Source organism: Nyctereutes procyonoides, unplaced genomic scaffold (assembly GCF_905146905.1).
Source record: "Nyctereutes procyonoides isolate TBG_1078 unplaced genomic scaffold, NYPRO_anot_genome, whole genome shotgun sequence".
NCBI lineage: Eukaryota > Metazoa > Chordata > Mammalia > Carnivora > Canidae > Nyctereutes > Nyctereutes procyonoides.
The window spans coordinates 6,282,977-6,301,280 of record NW_026575140.1 but is presented as its reverse complement, the minus strand read 5'-3'; the positions used below and the strand labels follow the sequence as shown (position 1 = coordinate 6,301,280).

The 18,304-nt window shown below is 41.9% G+C and overlaps 1 protein-coding gene and 1 pseudogene across 2 annotated transcripts; both read right to left on the bottom strand.

The window, feature by feature from the left end:
* Positions 1 to 5: 5 nt before the first annotated feature.
* Positions 6 to 17,077, bottom strand: LOC129497481 (chemokine-like factor). Of its 2 annotated transcripts, XM_055306390.1 has the most exons (4): positions 16,950 to 17,077; positions 13,384 to 13,542; positions 6,683 to 6,778; positions 6 to 161 (listed from the first exon to the last, which is right to left on the bottom strand). In XM_055306390.1, the coding sequence occupies exons 1-4, from the start codon at positions 17,025 to 17,027 to the stop codon at positions 45 to 47; spliced, it is 450 nt and encodes a 149-aa protein (XP_055162365.1). In that variant the 5' UTR covers positions 17,028 to 17,077; the 3' UTR covers positions 6 to 44. The 2 variants fall into 2 exon arrangements, with proteins under 2 accessions (XP_055162365.1, XP_055162366.1); XM_055306391.1 differs by lacking the exon at positions 13,384 to 13,542.
* Positions 10,087 to 13,149, bottom strand: LOC129497480 (cyclin-C-like; annotated as a pseudogene).
* Positions 17,078 to 18,304: the final 1,227 nt, after the last annotated feature.

Sequence of the window (18,304 nt, the reverse complement as noted above, 5' to 3'; positions counted from 1 at the left end):
AATACTTAGGATCAACTAAAAAGTAATATAAAATTACAAAACTTTTATATTTTGTCATGAATAGTACGTTTCTGATAAGGACCACTTGGATTAAATAGAAGCTTCCGGTAAATAAGGACCCCATCGGCAATACAGCACACTGCTACTAGGAGTCCAAACACCTGGAAACAAACACACTTTGTCACTGCTGTCCCGGCGGTCTGGACCTCCATCATTCACACAGGTTTTATTTGGCCCGCCCACTGGCTTCCTCTCCTGCTAGGATATTGAGATTGCTCCATCCACTTCCACCTAATGCTAAACTGGGAGGAAACTTCAAGGATCCTTTTATTCTCATTCTCAAGTTCCCTAGCTGCCTAGAGAAAGGGAAAAGAGAACTTAGGTGAGCAGAAATAATACTGAAGTGGTGTGGGCTCTGAAATTAATACTTGTCTGGATCTCTTGACCTGCCCTCAATGTTCAACTGCCTTTCTTATTACAAACTCTACTGAAGAAAGGGCCAAAGTTAACACCAGCTCAAGATTAAATCATTGCAACTGTAGCTGTGATAAACACTTTTGAGAACTGGAATGATAAGATGATCCAAAGTGAACTCTTAAAGGCTAGGCTACATCCACTTAAGAGTGGGATTCTAAAGAGGCCTCAGGAGAAAAAAAAAGGTAAAGGGAATAAACTAGAACCTGGTCTTTAGGTACTCTGAAGGCTATCTGAGAGCTGGCACCCGGGCTAGAAAAGAAGAATATACCTTGCATGCTATTTGGTCAGTTCCATCCAATGGCCAGGAAGTCTGGCCTCTTGTCTCTAGATACCATTCCATTTTCCATCCTGAATCTCAAACTCAGCTTCCTAGGTTCTGACCACAAAAAGTACCTCCTACCTATCCTTCCATAACTCTGGTACTCTGCATGTTGCTGGTTCTTCTACCTGGAAACATCTCCCTTGTCTACCCTTTATTCCTAGGAAGTTGCATTTCTACTGACAGAGCAAGGTAGCTGCTTTCTCTTTTTTGTGGCCTGCAGTACTCTATCAATGGCTTATATACAGTTGTTTGCATTTCTGTTCTCTGTATTAGGCTCTAAGCAATTTGAGGATAAGGTGGGCTCATGTTCTAGTCCATGCTGTCAAAAGAAATATAATGTGAGTCACCAATGTAAGCCACATAATTTAAAATTTTCTAATAGCACATTAAAAAGAACAAAAAACAAGTGAAATTAATTTTAATAACATATTTTGTTTAGTCTAGTATATCCAAAATATAATTTTAATATGTCATCAATATCATAAATTATTATGAAATGTTATACAGTTTTTGGTAAGTCATTGAAATCCAGTGTGTATTTTAAATGTATAGATCATCTCAATCAGACCAGCCACATTCCCAGGGCTCAGTAGTCATATGTGGCTAGTGGATACTGCACTGGACAGCACAACTCTATATTTTGTCAGCATCTACTAAAGTGCATATTTTTAAACAATGAATCAGTGAATGAATAAGCAAATGAGTAAAAGTACAGTTGACCTTTGAACAACATGGGTTTGAACTGCATAGGCCTCTTACATATGAATTTTTTTCCAGTAATTATAGTACAGTACTGTAAATGTATTTTCTCTTATGATTTTCTTAATAACATTTTCTTTTCTCTAGCTTACTTTATTGTAAGATACAATGTTTGATATATATATAATATAGAAAATATGTGTTAACTGTTTTTATTTTCAGTGCTTCTTGTCAGCAGTAGGCTATTAGTAGCTAAGTTTTTGGGAAGTCAGAGTTTAAAAAGTTTCAAGTGTGTGTGTGGGGACTGATGTTCAAGGGTCAGTTGTAAATCCTATGCCTTGTTCCTCTTTCTCCATAGTAGAGGGATAAGATTATCTTTTTTTATTCGTAAGTTAAAAAAAAATATTTAAGAGGCGGGGCAAGATGGCAGAAGAGTAGGGTCCCCAAATCACCTGTCCCCACCAACTTACCTAGATAACTTTCAAATCATCCTGAAAACCTACAAATTCGACCTGAGAGTTAAAGAGAGAACAGCTGGAATGCTACAGAGAGAAGAGTTTGCGCTTCTAATAAGTACAACTCGTTTTTAGCCACTCTTCACTGAGCAAAATGACTAGAAAGAAGAACTCACCACAAAAGAAAGAATCAGAAATGGTACTCTCTGCCACAGAGTTACAGAATTTGAATTAAAATTCAATGTCAGAAAGTCAATTAGGAAGTACAATAATAAAGCTACTGGTGGCTCTGGAAAAAAGCATAATGGATTCAAGAGACTTCATGACTGCAGAATTTAGATCTAATCAGGCCGAAATTAAAAATTAATTAAATGAGATGCAATCCAAACTGGAGGTCCTAACGATGAGGGTTAATGAGGTAGAAGAAAGAGTGAGTGACATAGAAGACAAGTTGATGGCAAGGAAGGAAGCTGAGGAAAAAAGAGAAAAAGAAAAAGACCACGAGGAAAGGTTAAAGGAAATAAATGACAGCCTCAGAAGGAAAAAAATCTATGTTTAATTGGTGTTAGGGACAGAGGACCAGAAAGCATATTTGAACAAATCATAGCTGAGAACTTCCCTAACTTGGAGAGAGAAACAGGCATTCAGATCCAGGACATAGAGAGAGTCCCCCCACCCTCAATCAATAAAAAGCATTCAATACCTCAACATTTAATAGTGGAACTTGCAAATTCCAAAGACAAAATCCTTAAAGCAGTAAGAGACAAGAGATCACTAACTTATATGGGGAGAAATGTTAGATTAACAGCAGACCTCTCCACAGAGACCTGGCAGGCCAGAAAGGGCTGGTAGGATATATTCAGGGTCCTAAATGAGAAGAATATGCAGCCAAGAATACTCTATCCAGCAAGGCTCACATTTAGAATAGAAGGAGAGATAAACAGCTTCCAATATAGGCAGAAACTGAAAGAATATGTGACCACCAAACCATCTCTGCAAGAAATATTAAGGGAGACCCCGTAAAAGAAAGAGGAAGCCCAAAGAAATAATCCACAAAAACAGGGACTGAATAGGTATTATGATGACACTAAATTCACATCTTTCAATAGTAACTCTGAATGTGAATGGGCTTAATTATCCCATCAAAAGACTCAGGGTTTCAGACTGGATTAAAAAAACAAGACCCATCTATTTGCTGTCTACAAGAGACTCATTTTAGACCTAAGGACACCTCCAGCCTGAAAATGAAAGGCTGGAGAACCATTTACCATTCAAATGGTCCTCAAAAGAAAGCTGGAGTAGCAATCCTCATACCAGATAAATTAAAGTTTACCCCAAAGACTGTAGTAAGAGATGAAGAGGGACACTATATCATACTTAAAGGATCTATCCAACAAGAGGACCTAACAATCATGAATATTTATGCCCCTAATGTGGGAGCTGCCAAGTATATCAATCAATTAATAACCAAAGTAAAGACATACTTAGATAATAATACACTAATACTGGGAGACTTCAACACAGTGCTTTCTGCAAATGACAGATTTTCTAAGCATAACATCTCCAAAGAAACAAGACCTTTAAATGATACACTGGACCAGATGGATTTCACAGATATTTACAGAACTTTACATCCAAACTCAACTGAATACACATTCTTCTCAAGTGCACGTGGAACTTTCTCTAGAATAGACCACATACTGGGTCACAAATCAGGTCTTAACCCCTGCATATTTTCAGACCATAATGCTTTGAAACTTGAACTCAATCACAAGAAGAAATTTGGAAGAAATTCAAACACGTGGAGGTTAAAGATCATCCTGCTAAAAGATGAAAGGGTCAACCAGTAAATTAGAGAAGAATTGAAAAGATTCATGGAGGGAGATCCCTAGGTGGCTCAGTGGTTTAACATCTGCCTTCAGCCCAGGGCGTGATCCTGGAGTCCTGGGATCAAGTCCGGCATCGGGCTCCCTGCATTGCATGGAGCCTGCTTCTCCCTGTGCCTCTCTCTCTCTCTGTCTCTCTCATAAATAAATAAAATCTTTTTTAAAAAAATATTCATGGAAACTAATGAGAATGAAGATACAACCATTCAAAATCTTTGGGATACAGCAAAAGCAGTCCTGAGAGGGAAATACATCGCAATACAAGCATCCCTCAAAAAATTGGAAAAACCTTAAATACAAAAGCTAACCTTGCACCTAAAGGAACTGGAGAAAGAACAGCAAATAAAACCTACACCCAGCAGAAGAAGAGAGTTAATAAAGATTCGAGCAGAACTCAATGAAATAGAGACCAGAAGAACTATGGAACAGATCAACAAAACCAGGAGTTGGTTCTTTGAGAGAATTAATAAGATACATAAACCATTAGCCAACCTTATTATAAAGAAAAGAGAAAAGACTCTAGTTAATAAAATCACAAATGAAAAAGGAGAGATCACAACCAATACCAAGGAAATACAAGCAATTTAAAAAACATATTATGAGCAGCTATCCACCAATAAATTAGGCAGTCTAGAAAAAATGGACGCATTTCTGGAAAACCACAAACTACAAAACTGGAACAGGAAGAAACAGAAAACCTGAACAGGCCAATAACCAGGGAGGAAATTGAAGCAGCCATCAAAAACCTCCCAAGACACAGAAGTCCAGGGCCAGAGGGCTTCCCAGGGGAATTCTATCAAACATTTAAAGAAGAAACAATACCTATTCTACTAAAGCTGTTCCGAAAGGTAGAAAGGGATAGAATACTTCCAAACTCGTTCTATGAGGCCAGCATCAACTTAATTCCAAAACCAGACAAAGACCCCACAAAAAAGGAGAATTATAGACCAATATCCCTGATGAACACAGATGGAAAAATTCTCAACAAGATACTAGCCAATAGGATCCAACAGCACTTTAAGAAGATTATTCACCATGACCAAGTGGTATTTATGCCTGGGATGCAAGGCTGGTTCAACACTCGTAAAGCAATCAACATGATAGATCATTATCAACAAGAGAAAAAACAAGAACCATATGATCCTCTCAATAGATGCAGAGAAAGCTTTTGACAAAATACAGCATCCATTCCTGATCAAAACTCTTCATAGTGTAGGGATAGAGGGAACATTCCTCAGCATCTTAAAAGCCATCTATGAAAAGCCCACAGCAAATATCATTCTCAATGGGGAAACACTGGGAGCCTTTCCCCTAAGATCAGGAACACAACAGGGATGTCCACTCTCACCACTGCTATTCAACATAGTACTAGAAGTCCTAGCCTCAGCAATCAGGCAACAAAAAGAAATAAAAGGCATTCAAATTGGAAAAGAAGAAGTCAAACTCTCCCTCTTTGCAGATGACATGATACTGTACGTAGAAAACCCAAAAGACTCCACCCCAAGATTGCTAGAACTCATATCGGCAGTGTGGCGGGATACAAAATCAATGCCCAGAAATCAGTGGCATTTCTGTATGCTAACAATGAAACTGAAGAAAGAGAAATTAAGGAGTCAATCCCATTGACAATTGCACCCCAAAGCATAAGATACCTAAGAATAAACCTAACCAAAGAGGTAAAGAATCTATACCCTAAAAACTACAGAACACTTCTGAAAGAAATTGAGGAAGATGCAAAGAGATGGAAAAGTATTCCATGCTCATGGATTGGAAGAATTAATATTGTGAAAATGTCAATGCTACCCAGGACAATTTACACATTTAATGCAATCCCTATCTAAATACCATGGACTTTCTTCAGAGAGTTGGAACAAATAATCTTATGATTTGTGTGGAATCGGAAAAGACCCCAAATAGCCAGGGCAATATTGAAAAAGAAATTGCTATTATAGCACTATTTCATTTCTAGAATAATTCTTATCCCTTATGAAGTTGCTTGGGGCTTAATAAGGAGATGAAAAACCATGGACTGACATACATGGCTATCTGAGAATGGTTAGTTCTCCTAAGTGGCCCATACTATGGAAAGACAAGGAAGTAGGAGGGAGATTTATTTAAGAACTTTCTGATTCACATCTCTAGATCAGAATCTAGAAAAGCCAAATGATTTTGAACCTCCTATAAGAAATCTCAGAAGAAAAAAAAAAAAGAAATCTCAGAAGAGAAAAAAAAAGAAATTTCAGAAGAGTATCAGATGGAACTAAAACTCAATTATTTGATTCTTATTTATTTTGGCTTGCCTTCCTGGATAAAGTCTGATTAAACTGGCTTGCTTCTCTTCAAGTAAAGTTCAAAATAAATTCTTTAGTTATAAAGCTTCCTACCACCATGTCATGAGACATCTTATATTCCATCTGAAGAAAGATCTGGACAAAAACAAAACGAAACAAAACTGAGTTCAGAGCAATCTGTCTCACCTTAACAAGTGGTATGTAGCCTTTTCTTTAAAAGGGAGAGCTATGAGACTCATCCATGGTCTTCTGTTTGACATCAGGTTTCTCAGAGCTAATTGTAACAGATCAGTCTAGTCTAGCCCTGAATATTGATGCAGAATATATAGGAACTACAGCTTGGTTAACTTCAGTTTTAGGGTGAAATCATATTCTTCCATGTTAATCAGGATATGTACTCACACAAAAAATATTAAGCCACTAGGGACTATATACTGGCCTAAGAGCCCCAAGGATGAATACAGTGTAGATTTCTGTTCTTGTATCTATTTTTCAAGGAAATTTGAATACTAATTAAACCTAAAGCAAGAAATCAGAAAAACCTATACTCACCCCTCCAAGGACTATAAATGTTGTGGTTTCTGGTAACAGTGCCAACACAGATATGATTATCATGAATATTGCTGCTATCGCTGAGTTGATAATATCCTAAAACACAGAATAGCAAGGTCAGCTTTACATGAAGATCACCAAAAAATAAATCAGCTGCCTAGAGATTTTGAAATTTTCATTTTATTAAATTTAGTGGTTTTAAAAATTATTTTAGGAAATCCAAGTGCCACAGTAAAATGATGCCTATATTGCATTTGGTCTACAGCAATGCCTAGTGTTTTTCTTGACCTATGATATACCAATCATTTAACTACTTAGACTTTCCTTTTTATTTAAATGCAGTTGGAAGGAGAACTCATCTGGTTGGGACTGGATGATGTATTGTGTGGAAGGTTTATAATAAAATGGTACAGAATGCTAAGAGAAAATGTGGAGTTGTTTACACTGTAAATCAGACAACTTTATAATGTTACTAAAATGCAGTTAATGCAATTCATAAAAAAGCTGCACCCACTTGGCAGAAAGTAGTAATTTTCAGGAAAAAACTTTCATACATCTGCATGCAATGGCTGGCTGATTATGCTATTATTTCTGATCATGTAGTTCATTTCTTTAGTGATTTCTAGAAACAAAGTTTTTGCCCTCTGAACAATGGCTTTAAGCTAGCATTTGAATGGATGTATACTGTGGGAAACGTCAACTGTCTTTATTCTGGAATGGTTTATATCTGTTTACAGGGAACTGTAGGCAGGAATGTATTGTTAATATACAAGTATCAGACCTTAAACTGGTAATTTAGAAATGTGGTTATTAAAAAGAAAATGGGGGTGCATAGGTGGCTCAGTAGGTTGAGCATTCACCTCTTGATTTCAGTTCAGGTCATGATCTCAGGGTCATGAGATAGAGCCCCATGTTGGGCTCCACGCTCAGCACAGAATCTGCTTGAAATTCTATCCCTCTGCCTCATTCACATTCTCTCAAAAAAAAAAAAAATAGGAAGAGTTCCATGGGGACCGGGCAAGATTAGATGCATGTAGGAAGAAAAAGTTCTCATTTGCAAGAAATATTCAGACTGTCATTGGTTAATGTTCCTCTGTGTTGGATATTTTGCTGGCCTCAAGGCAAGCCACACATCTACTTCAGACAGACAGCCCTGCCTCCTGTGAGTAATTCAGGAAAGTGTATATGAATGGCTTATGGGTAAAAGTGGGTTCTAGGGAGTGTACCACTCTGCAGGGACCTTATTTTGTTCATTAACCTTCTTTGTCCCTGGCTAGCTTTCCTCAATGCAGCAGCCCTCTAGTTATGGTTGTTTCTCTTCCTCCGCTCAGTCTAACCATACTTTCAGCTTTCTGGTCACCTGTCCACTTGAGGGACACCAATTTGGTCAAGGGACCTCCAGGAATACAGTCTGTGAATATTTATTTCTTCCAGGACTTATTTTGCTCTCTTTACATGTGCCAGTGTTCACCACTCCTTTTTGAAATGCTTTCCTCGCTTGCCTTCTATGGCATGGGTCTCCCTTGCATTCTTTCCTGCTTTTCTCTGGCTCCTCCTCCTTTTCACCCAATATGTGGGCGTTTCCGAGTTTTACCTTCAGCTTGCTTTCCATTCTTTCTTTGCCATTTAGGCCAGTCCCGGAGCTCATCTACCATCACAAGGTGATGACTTCCAAAGTTGCAGCTTTAAGTCCTCTCTCCCAAACTTCAGACCTGTTTTGAGTATTTCCATCTGAATATTCCATAAGCAACTAAAACGTAGTATTTCTCAAACTGAACTCATTGCATTCCTCTCCCTGGCCCTTCCTTAAACCTATTCTTCTTTCTGTAGTTCCTATATCATTATCATCTCAAGATACTTAAATGTCAGATATTCTTTTTTTTTTTTTTTTTAATGTCAGATATTCTTAATTCTTATGTACATAGTCCTATCAATTCTACCCTGTTAACCCTTTCTCTACAACTGCTGTTATTACTGTAGTTCAGGCCTTTATAATTTTCATGCCTGGATTACAGAACCAACAATTTTTTTTAAAGATTTTATTTATTTCAGAGAGAGAGAGAGAGAGGCGGAGACACAGGCAGAGGGAGACACAGGCTCCACACAAGGAGCCCGATGCAGAACTCAATCCTAGATTCCAGGATCAGGACCTGAGCTGAAGGCAGACGCTTAACCACTGAGCCACCCAGGCGTCCCTAGAACCATTTTTTTTTTTTTAAGCTGGAGAACTTTACTTTTATTCTTGAAGTTTTATACTAGGAAGTCAACATTTAATAATCCATTGTTCACAATTGATTTATAAAAAATTAATCCTTAAATTGTACATCAATATCCTATGACTCCAAATTTTATCACTCTCCTTCAAATCTGAAGAAAATGATTATTTTAAGTTCCACAGATAGCACAGTCCCACTGACATAACATTTAGTTCAAAGTCCTACACTCATGAGGATTAAGAACAGCCAGTATCAAACTGGCCTGAAACCTGATTGTGTTCCTGGCTCAAGATACCTGTAGTAAATTTGTAAATCCACACTAAGACACAAAAATAAACTAGGGTGTGATGTAATATAAAAAACTTAAAAAAAAAACTTTTCACAGCAGAGTAAAAATTAACATTAAAATGTTACCAAATTTCAACCATATTATGATGTTTTATCCAATTAGCTTTCAAAATGCCTGATTGTGAATCAAATGCAAAGAACATCATGTAGGATTTTTTTTTTAAGTTTTCCCAGCACTTCAAAATGGTTATGGAATTAATAACTTTTAAAATGTCAAAGTATGGGATCCCTGGGTGGCGCAGCGGTTTGGCGCCTGCCTTTGGCCCAGGGCGCGATCCTGGAGACCCCAGATCGAATCCCACGTCGGGCTCCCGGTGCGTGGAGCCTGCTTCTCCCTCTGCCTGTGTCTCTGCCCCCCCCCCGTGTGTGTGACTATCATAAATAAATAAAAATTAAAAAAAATGTCAAAGTATGCTATACATATTGCACTTTTCTGCTAGGCTGGGCTAGTATCTTCCATGGCAAGATACTAAAACTATTGAATAAAATGTACTTTTAAGTAAATAGGTACTTGATTAATTTCCCTGAAATTATCAACATCATTACCAAAATCTTCCAGGATTTTGTAAGATTTGATTCCTAAAATACAGTTTTAAAGTTTAACTTAAGGAGGGAAAAAAAACCCTCATATATTTGACTTTTTATGTCCTTTTTTGGTCCTTCAATGACCAAAGAGAATTTTAAACAAATTATGCTTTATGTTTCTTGGCTTAATAAAAAGTTACAATTTCTATTATCCAAATTAAGAAAAAGTATACTAATCAAAAGCTATTAATTTTGAAATATCTATGTAAGGTTGTCTGTAGTTCCCTTTAGAAGCTTTCCAAGCTTTTATAATCAATTATAATCAATTTTAATGAATTATGTACTAGAATCAAATTAGGTAAAGAAAAACTTATTTTGCAAAAATAAAATCACTTCCCAATATGCTTGACAGAAGCAAGCTATTCATTTTCATTTGTGTTCCATTGAAGACATAACTGAAATCTGTCCAATGGTTTATTTCCAACTGGTCCACTATGGAATTCTTCAGAATGTTTTAAGAATGGCTGTAGCTAGAGTTCTGACTTCCATTTGGACCCTGCTCTCCACTGTTTGGAGGAGGTTTTGGCTTTGGCATCTTACTAAGAATAGTTGCCATCTCTTTTCGCTCATCAAAATTCTTCCACTGCTCATACAGTTTTAAAATAACCCTGATTATTTCTAAAATCTTCTCCATATCCACAGAAAGCTCAGCAAACCACTGTCTGGCATCTTTCTGCTGAACAACACAAGCTACATGTAGACAAGCTAAAGCTATCATGAAAGGAGGATAGAGTAGGCAAAGATCCGTTCTGTAGGTATCATTCACTATCCTCCATGCAAGGGGAAGCAACATGTCTTCTTGGCCCACGTCCTGCACATACTGGAGCAAAGGTCTGTAAGGATGATACACTATCAAGCAATAATCCATTAGTTCTAAAAGATAGAATTCGCATTCTAATATATGGTTCATCCTATAAGGAAATTCCTTTGGAAAGGCATATGAAAATCTAGTTTTTAATACAGAAGTAGCAGCAGAAATCAATCTTGTATTTGAGACTACTCCAAATTCCTCTACTTTGGATGCCAAAAACACACAGTAGGAGCCATTAACACAAGATTTTTTTTTAATACAAGATTTATACTTTTCAGAGAATACCTGGCATAGAATCTCTTGAAATAGACTGTTCAATAACTTGTTGTCTTAATTTTAAGATGTTCACCTAATGCTTGAATAACATTTGTAAAAAATATTTGTAATTTCCAATACTCTTCTTCTGAGAGAAACTTTAAGTCCCTCTGGCGTTCCTTCAACAGATCTTGTTTATCCAAAATCCACTGCAAATAATGGGAGCTCTGCCAAAAGTTCCCTGCCATGGAACACAGCTTGCCCTGATAAAAAAAGCACCAGCCGGCAGAGCGGCCCGCAGAGCGACCATAGACCCAGCCCGGTAACCGTGCTCCTGGATCTCTAGAACCAAATTTTTAAGTGGTCTCTGAGACCTACGTCTAGTTTTGTTCCTCTTTAAGCCATTATTGACACTGCCCATGGCAATTTCCTAAATTGTAAGCTGTTCATGTGACTGTCATTTAAAACCCTGAAAAGCTTACAATGCCCTTTGGGTTAAAACCCAGGGCACATAAAGGCTTGCAATGCTTTGACCTCCTACTGCTTCTCAAGACTCCACTCTTGCCCCCTCTCTTCCACAACTCAGTATCCCATCCATTCAGAACTACAGGCAGGTCCTGGAGTGTCATGCTCTTCCTTCCCCTAGACTCTCACATATACTGCTTCCTCTACCAGGAAAGCCCTCTGATCCCCATACCTGCTAACTAACTACTTTTAATCCTTCAGCCCTCGACTCAGGCATAGTTTTTTTCAGGAAAGCCTATGATGATTTGGTTCCCTTCCCTGGCTGGATGCCTCCATATGATTCTGGGTACGCATCTATCCCAGCACCTATTACCTACTACTGAATTACTCATCTGTCTTGCTTTTTGGCTACACTGAAAATTTCACAGTCATAAGATTTGTATTTTATCAAAGAACACATTACAGAAGCTGGGATTAGCAGACGTGTAACACTTGCTGAATAAATGATTCTCCTAGATCAAGAACAGAGAGGAATCTGGGTTTCATAAGGGAATAATCCCATAGTTGACCACATAGCACCATTTCTCAGCAAAGTTTGATCCTCAGAGAACTGGAAACAAAAATTTCAGTCTACACATAGGCCACTCGCCCTCTCAGTGTAGTTTGTTAAGCTTAGGGCTCCAAGTTTATTGCTAGGGTCTATAAGTTCTAGAGAATTATAGTTTGGAGAAAAAATACTAAAATGCATTAGGTTTATTAACCTTGGAAAGCAGAATGTGAAGAGCAACTATACAACTTGTTGAGTAAAGAGGATATGGACCATGCTTATGTCCTTGAAGAAATTCCTAGAATAATTTAGCCTAGCTGTTTCTGCTACTAAAGGACATTATATACTCTGAGGGCCAGCTGAAGAGGGCATTGTGATCTCTTTTCCTAGACTTCCCTCCAGTCAAGTCCAGCTCTAAAAGTGTGATCAAGTAGAAGTTTAGAGAATTGCTATGAAAATCCTATTTCCCAGATTTCTCCTTTTGGGACTTTTTCAGCTTGTGATTAGCTTGAAATGTTCATCATTGGCCTTTGAAGGTGGTTCTAGAAGGTACCACTTGAAGGCATGCTTATGGTTTGAGAATAGCTCTAAAGTCCTCCCTTCTTAATAGCGGTTACTAGCTTGGATATCAGCACTTTGGAATCCAGGAAGATGGGACAAGTGCAGCAGAGGAAGACTTAACTGCAGCTATCAGTCCAGCCAAAGGTGGGAGTGGTAGCAAGGGGTCTTAGGAGGGAGACATACAGAGACAGGATGCTGGGGACAAAACTTAAAACAGGAGAGAGAGGTAAGGTCATTCAGTTCATCCCAGAACTGGATAATAGTCCAGGCTAAAGGGACATGTTCACCTTAACTAGCATCTTCAACTTGCCTATTTTGGCTGTTTTCAGAACCATGTAGGCACTCTACTGGGCAGTTATTCTCAATGCTATAAGTAGAGTAGGCAAGTTCATATGCTATTAAATAAGGTTGTATAAGATGAGTTAATTATTTAGCATTAATGATTACAGACATTCTTACGTAAGATAACCCTGTACTTCATTTCCCAGATTATTTTTTTCCATTTAGAGATCCGAGATATGTAAGATTTGGATACTTGTGTATCTGCCTCCATCTCTTTCCCCAATTTTGAAGCCATCTCAATACATACTTAAAAGGGAGATAAAGATTAAGAATGCTCTATAATTTTCTTAGCATAATCTTAAATTTAAATTTCTTTAGAAGATAAACACTTAAGTGAATTCTCCTAACAGAAGGGTCAGTCCCATCTACTGGTAGGTGGGAGCTCAGAGGAGAATTTATGCTCTGTGGTTGCACCAGTAACAACACAGAATATGGTAGCAGTGGGTAGATTTCCTCCTTCTTAAGCCTATCAGACATTCCATAAAGGCTTAAAAAACTAAAGACTAGTTTTTAAAAATGCCTATGATGGGAAAAAAACTAGTTAATTTTAATAGTAAAACTGAGCACTTACAAGCAAAGGCCAAAATAAACAGTCCATTATTCGATCAAGCCTCAGAATATATAAAAGTATGAAAAAGAAAATAACAGTGACTTCAAATCCAGTGATGACAATGTATGGTTCAGGGGCTTGTGCAATGATAAAAAAGGTCATGGATGTCACATTTAGTGCCTATAAGGATAAAAAAAAAAAAGATTCATTCAATGATTACTGAATGCAAGTTTAAGCTATAAAAATGATCATTTCTAAAGTAATAAATGTGTTTATGCCATATATATGCACACCTAAAAGAAGAATTACTAAAATGTATGGATATTGCCTTTTTTTGTGTTTTAGAGGACTAGGCGTCCCTCTCTGTCATTCCACTTGTATAACTAATACCATCACTTTCTCCCTTCATCTTTTCCTACTACATATCTTTTTTTTTTCTCTCTCAGACCTTCCAATCTCTCCTCACTGGCTCCTTTCCTTATCATAATACAAACATATCCAAGTTCTCTTCTCTTAAAACACACACACGCCTTCCATTCATCGTGGTCCCCAAAGAAAACTCCTGTTTTCTACTTCTCTCTATAATGCTTTGCAAAAACACCTGTATAGTGACTGTGTAATTCCTTACCATCTGCTCATCATCACTCCTTAACTCTTAGCAATCTGGAATCTACTGTCAAATTTACACTTAGAATGTTGCCATGAAAAATACTGGAGAAAAATTTAAAATAAATTGTTAGAGAAAAACAATTCTCTGAAGAACCCTGTGGGGGAGAAAAGGAAAAAAAAAAACTCTCAACAATACTGATGCTTCACTTTTTACATATTTTCTCTAACCTAAATAGAATGCAATCAGAATTGATGAATATTTTGAGTTAAAAAAAGCCTTGAAGATAATCTAATTCAATCTCATTTCCAAAGGAAGATGATATAAAACACAGAAATGTTAAGTGACCTAAAGGAAAAATAAGCTGATAGGCCTCAGGGAGTCTGTCAATGTCATGTTCTTAGAAGCTGTCATGTTACAGCTCTACCCCAAATCTCTATATTTTTGGAAAATGGTTTTGTCAAGAGTTTCCCCTGGCTAGACTTTTATGATTGGTCTGTTAACTAGTAGCATCTACATTCACTTTTATTTTTTTTAAATATTTTATTTATTAGAGAGAGAGAGAGAGAGAGAGAGAGAGAGAGAGAGAGATGCAGAGACCCAGGCAGAGGGAGAAGCAGGCTCCATGCAGGGAGCCTGACGTGGTATTCGATCCCAGGTCTCCAGGATGAGGCCCTGGGCTGAAGGCGGCGCTAAACTGCTGAGCCACCCAGGCTGCCCTACATTCACTTTATTTTTTTTTTAATTTTTAAGTTTTTAAAAAGATTTTACTTATTTATTCACTTTAGACACACAGAAAGAGAGGCAAACACAGGCAGAGGGAGAAGCAGGCCCCATGCCAGGAGCCGGTCGCGTGGGACTTGATCCCGGAACTCCAGGATCACGCCCCGGGGCCAAAGGTGGGCGCTGAACCGCTGAGCCACCCAGGGATTCCCCACTACGCTCGGGCGGTTTACGGTTTGCGTGTATCGGAGATGGTGGATGTAGGGGACCAGGGGGGATTGACTAGAGGAGGTGCCGTTTTTGTGAGTCAGGGGGTTTCGGCGTTTGGGGGAAGAGGTGGGTGGGAGGATTTAGTGTAATGGTTAGTTTGTTGAAGGGGAGGGTGTTGGGTTGTGTTGGTAGAGTGTGATTCATGGGCTCCGCTTTCCTCCGGATGGGTAGCGTAAGGTTACTGTTGGAGGGTGGGCTGGGTGTGGTATGCGGGAGGGGGTCGGGGTCTGGCCTCATGCCGCGAGGCTATACGGGGGGATTCAGGGTATGGGGACTTGGGCAGTGGTTAGAGTGGGGCGGTTTTTGGGACTGTGGTTGGATGGCTCTAGTGGGGCGCACAATAGTCTGGAGGGTCTGCGCGGGGGGGAGCTGGTACGGGGGTGCCGGGGGGCGCCTGGGCGGGGTTTTAGGTTTTGTAAATTTTTTTATATTTATGATAGTCACAGAGAGAGAGAGAGAGAGGCGCAGAGACATAGGCAGAGGGAGAAGCAGGCTCCATGCACCGGGAGCCCGATGTGGGATTCGATCCCGGGTCTCCAGGATCGCGCCCTGGGCCAAAGGCAAGCGCCAAACCGCTGCGCCCCCCAGGGATCCCTCCAGTTCTCTTTTAAATATCCCACCGATATCTCACACGTTTCTTCACCACTCTGAAAACTACTTTTGCTCAATGATTTTTCAGAATTACTAAACTTCATGAACATTTTTTTAGCTCTTATCCTATGGGACCCCATGGCCTAATTGCCATTGCCTGTCTTTTTCCTATTTTTCTTTGCACGTCACTTTCTCCTAGTCCTTATACCCCTGCAGCGATTCTCCCTTGCTGGGCTTCTCTCCTTTCACCCATCCTTTTAAGATGCTGGCGTTCCTTTGGCTTCCGTTCATGACTCGGTCGACAAGCGTGGGTCCGTGTCCCAAGTCAGTCCTCAACATCTCACACATAAAATAGTCATTTGCAATCTCTACCTGAATACCTACAGGAATCTCCAATTCACCGCATCCAAAACTGGGCTCATCTTGCTTGCTCCTTGCCCTTAATCGTTCATACCACTCTCTATCCCGTCACCCACCCTAGAGTTAATTCTGTTATCGGTGCTCCTCACCACTCCCCACAACGTATCAATCCCCAGGTCCTGCTGATTTAACGCTAACCGTCTTGGGAACCCATCCCCTCTTCACCCCTACAGCTACAGCCCTTAGGTATCTTCCCTGAGCTACCAGGACAAAGGTATTAGGGGACAACTTCTAAAATGCAAATACGTGGGCGGCCCGGGTGGCTCCGCGTTTAGCGCCGCCTTCAGCGCGGGGCGCGATCCTGGAGACCCGGGATCGAGTCCCACGTCGAGTCCCACGTCGAGTCCCGTCGAGTCCCACGCCGGGCTCCCTGCGTGGAGCCTGCTTCTCCCTCTGCCTGTGCCCCCCCCCCCCGTCTCAGGAATAAATAAATAAAATCTTCAAAAAAAAAAGATGCAGAAGCGCTCCTCCGCGGCTCCCCGAGGTCTTGCGTCGTTCAGCTCCTGCTTCCTCACGCCTTGCCCACACGACATCCCCATGCGTCGGGTGCTCTTCCTACATCTGCTTCACTCGGGTTCCCAGGGGTGCGAGCTCCGTCCTTCCCGTTGCTTGGGCCCAAGCCTTTGGGGCCGCCTCGACTCCTCTCCTTTTCTTACAGCGCGTGTGGTTCACCAGCAGATCCCAGACACCGAGATTCCCCGCCGCCTGCCGGGCCCACCCCGTGCCGGGCCCCGCGGGCCGTCCCCGGGCTCTCCCTCCCCCGCAGCCCTTCGGCCCCTCCGACGCGGTGGGTCAACGCAGCACGGTGCTCCCTGGGCCGTGCGAGCGCGTCCGTGAAGGCCGCGGGCAGGGGCCGCCTCCGGGCGCACAGCGAACCGCCGCGCCCCGGGCAGCCCGTCGGGCCTGGGCGCCGTCCCCCGCGGCCCTGCGCGCACGCCCAGCACGCCCCGCCCCGCCCGGCCCGGCCCGGCCTCACCAGCCGCAGCATCTTCACGTGGCCTTTCACGCTGAAGCAGAAGGGGCGGTGCTTCGGCTTCAGGTTCAGCGTCGACATCACGCCTGCGGGCGCGGCTGCAGCGCTTCCCCGCCCCAGGCCGCCGCCTCAGCGCCTCAGCGCCCCGCTCCGCCCGGCCTCGCGCCGCCACCGCAACCGCCGCGCCGGCCGCGAGGCGCCCCCAGGGTTCCCGCCCTCGCGCGCGCATGCGCACGTCCCCGCGGCTCGCGCTCCTACGCATGCGCTCCACGGGGCCCGGCCGCTCGCCGCCGTCGCCTTGCAGGCCGCCCGGGGCTCGCCTGGGGCACTTCCGGGGTGCGGCGGGGAGCCACGCGGGCGGCTCCTCCTAGCACCGCCTTCCTCGCACTGTCAGGCGCCGAGGACCCCGGGGCTTCCCTGCCGGGAGCGTTTCCGAGGGGTGTGCACGCGGGGCATGGGGGGGTGCGCCGGAACCCCTTGCAGGGCCACCCCGGGACGCTGAGCATCTCTAACACCAACTCAGGATTTCCCCTGGTCACCCCGTCTCTCTCCCTTCATGGCACTGACCACTAGCTGACGTGCATCTTAAGAATACAAATTGCGGGACGCCCGGGTGGCTCAGCGGGTGGGCACCTGCCTTTGGTTCAGGTCTGATCCCAGGATGCGGGATCGAGTCCTCACATCAGACTCCCTGCGAGGAGCCTGCTTCTCCCTCTGCCCGTGTCCCTGCCTCTCTCTCTCAGTCTGTGTCTATCATGAATAAATAAATAAATCTTAAAAAAAAAAGAATATAAATTGCACAAAAGCAGGAGCCTGCCAGCGTCCTCTACTCTCCCTGAAGGGTTGCCAGGGTCTGGCACATACTGGATGTAGAATATGTGTATTCTGAATCAATGGTCTGGGCCTCCTGCCCTGCCCCTGCCCCCAGGGGATCACAGTCTGATCCAACAGCCTCACCCCAAGTCACAAACACGTGGAACTTAATCATGAAGTTTTTTTTTTTTTAAACAGCTCTTTTTTTTTTAATTTTTTTTTTTATTTATGATAGTCACACACAGAGAGAGAGAGAGAGGCAGAGACAGAGGCAGAGGGAGAAGCAGGCTCCATGCACCGGGAGCCCGACGTGGGATTCGATCCCGGGTCTCCAGGATCGCGCCCTGGGCCAGAGGCAGGCGCCAAACCGCTGCGCCACCCAGGGATCCCTTAATCATGAAGTTTATGGAGGACACGTGTTCCCTGTACTAGGTCTGTGGCAGGTATTACAGAAAGCATCAGCTGGGGGTGTGGTTTTCTGGTAGAGCTAGAGACTGAGTGAACCCTCTGGCAAATGACTTCTCTGTCCTAGAGGTGACTACTAG